Source organism: Halyomorpha halys, unplaced genomic scaffold (assembly GCF_000696795.3).
Source record: "Halyomorpha halys isolate HHAL.00 unplaced genomic scaffold, Hhal_1.1 Scaffold159.1, whole genome shotgun sequence".
NCBI classification, from domain to species: domain Eukaryota; kingdom Metazoa; phylum Arthropoda; class Insecta; order Hemiptera; family Pentatomidae; genus Halyomorpha; species Halyomorpha halys.
The window spans coordinates 771,584-782,107 of NW_027109188.1; the positions used below are offsets into that span (position 1 = coordinate 771,584).

The following is a 10,524-nucleotide window of genomic DNA, read 5'->3' on the forward strand; positions in this document are numbered from 1 at the left end:
GCTTTAACATGTTAAACCAAAGATCATGAATACCCCTACTGATTCATCCCTAACCATTTTAGTCATGCACATCATACTAGATTTACTAACTTATATGGTGTTCCTAGTTCAATCAAAATAATATACAGCCTCTGGTAGTCATTTGAATTGTAAGCCTTTTTGAATTTTATATAAAGCTGAGAAACGACCCCATTATATTCCAACTTTTTCTGTAATATTTGATGTATGAAAAAATGTTGTCAATAGTTTAATGATTTCACCTAAAACCACATTGCTGATGTGATCCACCACCAAATCTCTGATAATCTCTTTAGTGTATTCTGTGGTTCGACTAGTTAAGATTAAAGTAAATATTTTATAACATACAGGAAGAAGTGAGATTCCATGATAGTTATTGCAATTCGTTCCCCCCGTTTTGGGAAATGGAATAAGTAGAGACTCCCTCCATTCCTCAGGCATTTCCTCACTTTCCCTGATATTTTTAACCAAAATCCAGTTCCACCACATGCTTGATTAGTTCACTAGGAATATAGTCAGTAGATAGATAGACTTGCTTAATAGATTTTAATTGTCTAATGGCTATTTCGACTTTCGACTTGGCATACTCAGTTCTTCTATCCACGGTTCAGCACTATGGTATTTGGTTAGAAAAGATTGGCAATTTTTTCTCATATTCAAAATGCTGTAAGTGTTTCTTATCCAATATATCTGCCGGATTTGCTAAAATATTATTATTTTTATCTCGTATTTCTATCACTAGGAAAATCAAATATTCACGTGATCGTTTAATACTCTTTTACATTTCTCTTACATTATTTTCTATTTCTGTTATGTTCTTTTTAAAATGTTCTTTTATTTTATTAATGAGGAATTTAGATGTCTCATTCTTTAAGACCCGGAAGTAAGTAACATTGTTTTTCCTATGATTATTGAGGGGTTTTAATGTAAGCAGCTTTTCTTTGTTCGTACATTTTAAGACAGTCTGTATCAAAGCAGTTTGTTTATTTTTACTTTCTCATTTCCCGAAACACAAATGACCACCTCTTTAATATTATTTCTGATTCTGAATCTGGTGATGTCGTAAGTTTATTTTTGAATATCCTTACAGGTAAATGTAGTACTTTTGATTATGAGGTTTTTGAGATTGCAGGGTTTATTAGTATTCCATCATCATTACTATATTTGTGCAAACTTTCTCTACCAATCATTGAATAATAAACTTCTCTTCCAATACGTTTTGGTCTTAAAAACAATGAGGACATCGATGAAGCTTCTCCTCTGTGTGACACATTACAGGAGTATTTAAGTCCACCTTTCCTTTTAGATGGACTATCTTTTTTGAGTAAGTCTTTAGCATCTGTAAAACAATAAATATAATGTTATATTTATGAATGGTTTAGCATGTTTTAAACCAAGATGATCTGGGTTGCTGTCAGAAAAATTTAATTTATAATTTTATATAAATATAAAGTTTAAAATATAATAAAAAAAAAATGTTAATGGTGATTAGTAGTTAAAACATATTTTTTTAAATTGTTGTTGAGTTGGGGCCTTAAAAAAAAAAAACCTCGCAGTGTCTTCATTGTGATTATAAATCAGTTTATCTTAGTCGTTTTAATCAACACATAATGACCCAGTATACTGGTGAGAAACCTCATCAATGTCCATATTGTAAATATACAATGGCTAAACTTGGTAATTTAAAAACACATATTAGGGCTCGTGAGACTGGTGAGAAGCCACTTAAATGTTTATTTTGTGAATATAGAATGGCTATATTTGGTAGTTTAAGAAAACATACATTGGGCTGTCATTCAGTCAAAAATCCTCATCTATGGCTTGCTCAATCAGAGGCTGAAAAGGTATAACGGTTACTTTTGCCGATGATACTGCATTTCTGCCCGTAGTAAATGGTAACGAGGAATCTGTTGAAGAATTAAATATGGTTGTTTACATTGGGACCTGCTCATGCTATACTGCAGGTGTCCCGAGTGTAATTTACGATTATAATTAATGTGTAAAAAAGGGGGGCTGGAAATTGTGAGACACTTTCTGCTCATATTTTCTGTATTTATAAAGTATTAATCCCTGGAGGGGCAGATGACGTTAGTGTGTTAGGTTTAATGTAACTCTCAATAAATAAATTAGAATTTGTGGGGTCTCATAGACTAATAGAAATTATACGCTTATCTGGTGGCTGCTAGAAGTTTTGCTGTCGCGGTCACTTCCGCTTGGCCGCTTCCCTCGTCGAGGTGTAAGGTGTGCTGTGGGCGAAATGGTGAAAACTATGTAATCTTCGCCCGGTGTCTGAAAAGACGTCGTTCTTCCTTGGTGGCTGGTCAGCGTGTCCTGGAGCGATGGTAGGGGTAGGCCAGGTCCTAGCTTGCATGATGCTTAGGCTGGGGTGGCATTGCAGTCGCAGTGTCTTCGGGGTCTTCCAGTGTTCGCGGCAAGGGGGGCATCAGGAAATGAGACCCCCGACCCCGACTTTATATAAATTCAAACAACAACGGCAAAAATCGAATTACTTAAATCCGACAATGGTAATAGTCAGTTTATGGAAATGGAAAATTAAAACTGAATGAATCAAACTCAATGCATGAAACTAACTGATCTCCTATTCAATTCTGGCCAAATATCTTGGGATGACATCGGATCTTCGATGGAAAGAGAAAAATATTAGAGGTTAACTTGATATATGAAAAAATGTATTGGCTGTTAAGCAAAAAATCAAATCATTCTGTCTGTCTACAAGTAGCTTCTTTTATATAAACTAATCTTAAAATCCGTTTAGACATGTAGGATCCATGCATTCAGGTAATCTAGACAAAGAAGCAGGCAATCCATTAGGAACTCAAATAGAATTATATTAAATTATACAAGGATAATATATCTAATATTCTCACAATGAGCTTGATTATAAATAATTTAAAAAAAAAATTAACCTTCAAACCAATGCAAACCATTAAAAGTACCAACGTATTGTTTACTGAAATATTGATGTATCCAAAAACTCTCTTCGCGATATATATATCAATATTTTTCTTCGGTTTTTGAAAATCCTCTCTGACCCCAAAACAGTAGTTAACAACTATTCAGTCATTTTCTCTACAATGGGATTTCTTGTGAATTGGAAATTAGATGTTATCTAATAAGTTATTTTTTCTAATTTTTTTTTTTTTAGGATCTCTAGAAATATTCTAATTTTGTAAATACTAAAATATTGTATAATTACTTTTAAAAAATGTTGAATACACAAAATTCAATTAGTGTTCTATAAAATGATTTGAATATTCAGTATTTCATAAAGTTCCAGTTATTTGAAATCAAACAAATAAAATTTTTATATCATAAAAATTATTAACTTAGCCCATTTTGTGGTCTGAAAAACAAAAATTTAAAAATAGTATCAACTATTCACTATTATTAATATCATTTTTTTTTTTAATTACCGCAACCTAGATCATCTTCATTTATCATAAGATCAACCATCTATATATAACATTATATTTATTGTTTTGCAGATGGTAAAGAATCACTAAATGAGACGGATAAGCTGAAAGGAAAGATGGATGTTAACATTCCTGTTATGTATCATCATGCAGATGTGAAGACTTGTCAGTGTGCTCATTGTGACTATAAAAGAAACAAACAATTAGGTTTAAAAAAACATATAATGGCTTGTAATTTAGTCAAAAAGTCTCATCAGTGTCCTCATTGTGATTATAAAACATTTCAAAAAACTGATTTAAAAGAACACATAATGGCCCGTCATACTGGTGAGAAGCCTCATCAATGTCCTCATTGTGAATATAAAGCAGTTAAACTTGGCAGTTTAAAGAAACACATTATGGCCCATCACACCGGTGAGAAGCCTCATCAGTGTCCTCATTGTGAACATAAGTCAGTTCGACTTAGTGATTTAAAGAAACACATAACGGCCCATCATACTAGTGACAAGCCACATCAATGTCCTCATTGTGAATATAAATCAGTTTATCTTGGAAGTTTAAATCAACACATAATGGCCCATCATACTGGTGAGAAGCCTCGTCAATGCCCTCATTGTGAATTTAAATCAGTTTATCTCGGTAGTTTAAAGAAACACATTATGGCCCGTCACACTGGTGAAAAGCCTCATCAATGTCCTCATTGTGAATATAAAACAGTTAAACCTAGTCATTTAAATCAACATATAATGGCCCGACATACTGGTGAGAAACCTTATCAGTGTCCTCATTGTGAATATAAGTCAGTTCAACTTTGTCATTTAAATAAACATATAAAGGCCCGTCACACTGGTGAGAAGCCTTATCAGTGTCCTCATTGTGATTATAAAGCAGTTGAACTTGAAAGTTTAAAGAAACACATTATGGTCCGTCACACTGGTGAGAAGCCTCATCAATGTCCTTATTGTGAATATAAAGCAGTTAAACCCAGTTATTTAAATCATCACATAAAAGCCCAACATACTGGTTAGATGCCACATTTTAAATATAAATCAGTTAGAATAGAAACTTTTAATTAATGTATAGTGGTCGATGTGATGACACTGGTGAGAAGCCTTATTAATTCATCCATTGTAGTTATAGAACAGTAAATATTGCTCAGCTAAAATTACATATTATGGCCTATTATAGAAGTCAGTCATATTGGCATTATATGGAAGCTTATTATCAGTTATAATGGCCTTCCATTCCATCAAAAAGCCTCTTTATTATTCTTATTGTCAATACAAAGCAGTTGAAATGTACACATAATGGCACATTGGAAAGAAGTCTCATAAATGTCAGCATAGTATTTATTAATAAAAAAGAAAATTATATATATATATATATATTTACAATTAAGGAGGTAAGAAAAAAAAAAATTCTGGCAATTTATAAAGATAAACAGTCTAAACTAGTTATAATGAACTTCAGAGGACCAGTTTTATACGTTATAAGCCGTGTTTAGAATAGCCAATATATTGCTTATAATAAACTGTTCGTTTGTTTTGTCTAAATATCACATCCGATGAATAGATATGTTTGTATGAAGTTAATTTATTACATGTATTTTAAATGAGGTTTCTATTTTGTCAGATGGTTTCTATTTTCACAGTTTTTAAAATTCCTTAGTTTCAGGGAAATGAAAAGCTTCTTTTAGTTCACAACTTTAATCAGGAGCAAAACACCCTTCACTTGGCCGGTAATTTCCTGTAGTTGACAGTCTTGTAAAACTCATATTTTCATCACAAAACACTAAACGTGACCTATAATCTCTGAATCAAGCAGCATAAAGCCTTACTTTTTTTAACCATTGTGGTGCAAAACTAATGAATTTAAAGTAACAATTCTTGATAAAAATTTGATGGTTTGAAATACTACATTGTAAGAATGTTAGAAAAATTAGATATTTTTGTCTGATAGGTTTGCGAATGAAAATACACAAACCTCTTCTCCATAGTAAAAAAGTAATTTCTGGTTTGGATTTAAAAATATACGGAGGACCTGAAAATGAAAACCACCCAAAGAACCAAAATAATATGAAAAAGAAAATAAGTTTTCCAAGTGATACACAAATTTAACAATCTTAAATACAATAAAAAAAAAAAAAATGTTTTATAGTTTATATGGTTGTTATCAGACTGGAAGATAACCTTCAGAAAGGTAATTATTCTCCTAAAATGTATGACCAGTAGCAAATTTTACTCATTAAATGACAATAATATTGTAATATATTAGCAAGAATGACTAATAGGAGAAAGTTATATGTAATATATAGATTTTGTTAACAGGTAAATAATTTATAAATAGTTCTATGAGTGTATATGATATATGAGTGTTGTTGTAAGCACATGTTTAAGGGTTTGGTTGAATTTGTTTTTTAGCAGCCTGAAGATGGGGGAAAACTCCCGAAACGTTGCTGATGATATTAAATAAACTATTGTTTTTTAATAAGGAAGAAATTATGTCATTCACTAAATCCTTTTAATTCTAAAAGACTCTTCCAGCATAAAGGATTATTAAATTTAATAAAATACAAATAAAATGAGCTATACCCTATTATTATTGCAAAAAATAAATGTGTTCTAAAATAATAAAAATATGTATATTGTAATAATAAAAATTATTTAAAATAAAATAAATGGAATTTTATATAGATTTTACTTAATTATCATTTCTTGAGTATAGCTTGGGTTCAAAATAAAACCTTTAATATTAAATAAATAGAAGAATTTTATTTAAATTCTATAACATTTCAGACTCTCAGGGCGGGTTTCTAGGCAATTAGAACAGTCAATTTGTTTATTAACTACCTTTACAAATATACTTAAATTCTATTTTTTACAACATTAACCAATTTATACAATCTTCTTTTGATGATGGAAGGTTTTCTTTGTCTTCTTTCTCAACAAACTAACACTTGCTGTAAGCAATCTTTCAGCAAACAAACATTGACTGTTAACAAAGCATTTTTGTCCTCTAAAAGTTTTCACTCATCTCATTCACTGGCAATCTAAAACAGAGTCCCTTATTCTTGTTGGGTGACTCTTCAATGTCTTCTTTATCAAGATGTCTACCCTTGAGCTAGACAAAAGATGATGATGACCTACTGCATCCAGGAAACATCATTCCGTGCCTAAGTAACGTATCATTCCATAAACCAAACTCTCTTCCTTCCCCTTCTATAGGTGTTTGTTCTTAACATTGATTGTAGCATTACGGTTTTTAGTTTTTTCTTATGATTTCCTTTATGAATAATTTTCTTTAATCCTTACTCTTAACTTCTATGTCATTACTTATTAATACTTATTCTTAATGTCTATTTCTTATATTGTTTATTATATCTCTTTATATCTGATTATACCATGTATGTGTAATTTATATATGTCCGATTATGGATTGATAATTATGCTGTGTGATATAGCAACCTGATGTATTTAGGCAGCATAGATAAATAAAGTATTTTTCTCTCTCTCTGTAATCTAAATTATGATGGGAAGTTAAAAAAAGTTTTTAAAATATTTGAATCTGCTCAACATGGCCACGAATCAACGAACTTTTGGCAAGACACCGCTGCCATTTTCTTTGTTTTGAATAACAATCTTTTCAACTCATATTTGATTGAACAGAATTGGTTAGCTATCTTTTTGGTTTAACAATATTGAAATGATACATAAAATAAAAACATATTAAAACCCTTTATACTTAAAAATATACTTTTTACTCAAAAAGAGGATGTTACTATGTACAAACTAAAATATCTTGTCTATAATAAAGAAATTATTTACTCTCTAATATTTAATGAAAAAAAAAACTTGAAATTTCATAACTAAATAAAAGAAGGTTCCACACTAGTTGAAAAAATAAGGGATTTTCAGTATGCGTGTATTGAACAAAAAATAGACGTTTCCGAATCACTTCCCAGCAAATTTGTAGTAGATTAAAATGGTTGTGAGTCGGTGTGCAAAGGTACCGAAAACAACATACTTCCAGTATCTGATACAACTCGCAGTTGACCAACATTTATCAGCCTGTATCCAGGCCTTAATTCTGCTGCACCTGGTATTGGTTATGTATATACATGCCTCATATTAAAGAAGTGTATATACACTATTTCAATTCTCTATAATGTCTCTGATTTATGTAAAGAGTTCTAAATAAATTTTAATTACAAAATGACTTGTTAAAAAAAAAATTAGAAAAGAAAGAATGAAAAAAAATTAACCAAACTTTTGGCTTTAATAAATAGTTTTAATTCAATGCATTTTTTTTTTTTTTTTATATTGATATATTTTAGAGTTCTACTACTGGGTAGTTTCTCTACATACTGTATCATATCATTATCATTATGTCATTATGATCAAATTTACTTTTTGTATTTTTTATACAGTTGTAAATATCAATAAATAAATAAATTTAAAAAAAATATTGATATGAATATCGAAATTCATTATTTTGTCCAACTAATTGCATTTAATAAATCATGATAAGAAATATTGGTTTTAGTATTCCTTTTTTTTTCTATTTTACATGTTTTTTTAGTTTTTAATGAAAGTGTTCATTATAACATTGATAGATGTCATTTATTATTAAATATATTTTGTTCTTTTTTTAAACTTTGTTAATTTAAGCAGTTTAATTTATTTTTCTTAAGATCTGAGTAATAAGTTTTTTTTTTAATAACTAATGTCTAGAATCTATCTAGAATGTATCCAAATATACATACACAGAAATGATTCTGTATCCAAGCATGCACAAACCTTTCAGCCTGCCTTCATAAAGGTTCTTGTTTAAGAATAATATGAATATTCTTTTTTCAGATCTAATAATAAGTTTAAAAAAATAATAATAAATGCCAATGCTTTGATATGTTTTTAGTTATTCAATGAATATTCATTTTCTTCTTATTTATTTTTTCAATGTTTAATCAATTAGATTAATTTTTCCTCCATATCCTAGTCACAAGTTTTTAAAATTGTACTTGTTAATAATTTCTCTTTGTGATAATATGAATATGCAACTGTTGCTATTAAAGCTATTACAAACTTAAAACTTATTAATTTATCCTTTGAGTTAATCAATTAGAATGTTGAGGAAACAGACAACCTTCACATGCATGGAAAAATAAAAGGCGAAGGAAAATAATATAGTAAGAATTTTTTGTTATGTAAGGAACCAACCATTCCGGATAGTATGAGTTGGAAATGCCCTTTTTCTATAACTTCTCTACGAACAAGTTAGTAGTATAGATTTGTTTTTTTGCATAGTTCTTTTCATTTTTTATGCATTGATAGTGACCCTGCTTGCAGTTTAAGTTAGAAGAATTCCTAACAATAATTTCAGTTACAAAAAATTAAAATTTCAAACGTTTAAATTAATTACAAATTTCAAGTTTTTTTTAAAAACAAAGTCATATTAAAAAGTTTTAATTCATAAAATACCTAGGTAAACTAATAAATCTTAACTATAGTTATAGTTACAAAAGGTTATCTCAAGTTATGGTAATTTAAGTTAACTAAGTTATGGTTTTAGTTACATTTCAAATCCCAGCTATAATTTAAAAGTTAAAAATGAAACATTTAAATTGTTTAAAAATGTTTCAATTAAAAAATCTTTTCTGTAGTTTTAGTTACAAGTCATCTCAAATTTTATCTTAAGTTCACAGAATGGTCGTCATAGTGCCAGAAGCGGTTGTTCTCTATTAGTTATAGAATAATTATAATTTGTGGTGAGAAATTGACTTTTGACATATTGAATCAGTTCTCATTTCTATGACTGTACCACACCCTGCTTGAGAGAACTGGATCTTCCCAGATTTGGAGTTAATTTGGGAGTTATTTATTATAACTGAAAAAATTCTCAGAAATCATTTGATGAAAAGGAAATAAATATAAGGATTGATTTTTTTTTTTTTTTGTAAAATATATATAGTACTTACAGCTAACTACCCATCTCCAAAATGTTAGGCCTGAGATTAGATTTCTACTTGAAGTAGTATGTCTTCAAACATCAAATATTTCTAGATTTTCATATTGCACTTTGAGATGGGCTACTTTGTATAGCATTATTTTTAGGCAGTTTATTTCCTAATAAAATGGATTTAAGTTTTATCAACTCAGGTGTCACCAGTTCTGAGTTATTTAAGTAAATGTAAATGGTCAATGGTAGAACGCAAGGAATTTCATGTTTTATAAAACAAAATTGGTTGCCATTGGGACTAGGAATAAGGTAAACAATTAAAATCATTATTTTTGGACTCTGAAATAATTTTAAAATCGACAAGAAGCATTTCATTATAAAATGGTAAAGAATAAATTTCTTCTAAACTACTTTAGAAGGAACCAGAACCATTGCATATGAAATTGCTAAGGTGACACCTCAAGTTCCTCAGCTACAACCGCCTCCATATCCAACACCTTGCGAGGTATCAGATCGATTTTTTACTTTAAGATAAGAGGAATGGAAATCGGCGCGTGGTAACCATTATACCATCTTAACGAAAATTTTTGTGTTCATTCGAGGTTTTAAAGTTTTGTCCGAAGTACCTTGTTCACGATAACAACGTATCTCCGACGCACACAAAAGTAGAACAATTTTAATCCTTGGACATTTTTTCTGTTACAATAAAAGTTGTTAATTGTTTTTACTTTGATGCTGAACGAAGCGGAGGCATACAAAATCATTTGGACCCAAGGGGGAATTATTATTGAGGTCCAGTATGGATTTATTTTTGGAGCTCTAGACGAAATTATTATTGAAGCCCTAGGCAGATTTATTTTGAGTATCCAAAGTGAAAATATTTTCGAAACCCTCCCCACACCAAAAATAATACTTTAAAAAAAAAGTGAAAACCTACCAATTTTTAATTATGAGAGATAGTTGATCGTGGATGATGAACGAGGAGAAGATGGTTGGGGGTGCGGTCAATGAAAAACACAAATAAGTTCAATTAACCCATTTTTAATGTGCCAATGTTTTGGCTAGAGTTTAAGCCTTCTTCAGGGCTAAAAACAGAACAAGATAACAACCACAGTAA

The 10,524-nt window shown here is 29.9% G+C and overlaps 1 protein-coding gene across 1 annotated transcript in view; it reads left to right on the top strand.

The window, feature by feature from the left end:
• Positions 1-10,524, top strand: part of LOC106678772 (zinc finger protein 436) — a 28,841-nt gene that overhangs the window by 5,231 nt on the left and 13,086 nt on the right. The window contains exon 6 of the mRNA XM_024363636.2: positions 3,525-3,659. Within this exon, the coding sequence (XP_024219404.2) occupies positions 3,525-3,659 (135 nt within the window). The remainder of the gene's footprint in view (positions 1-3,524; positions 3,660-10,524) is intronic.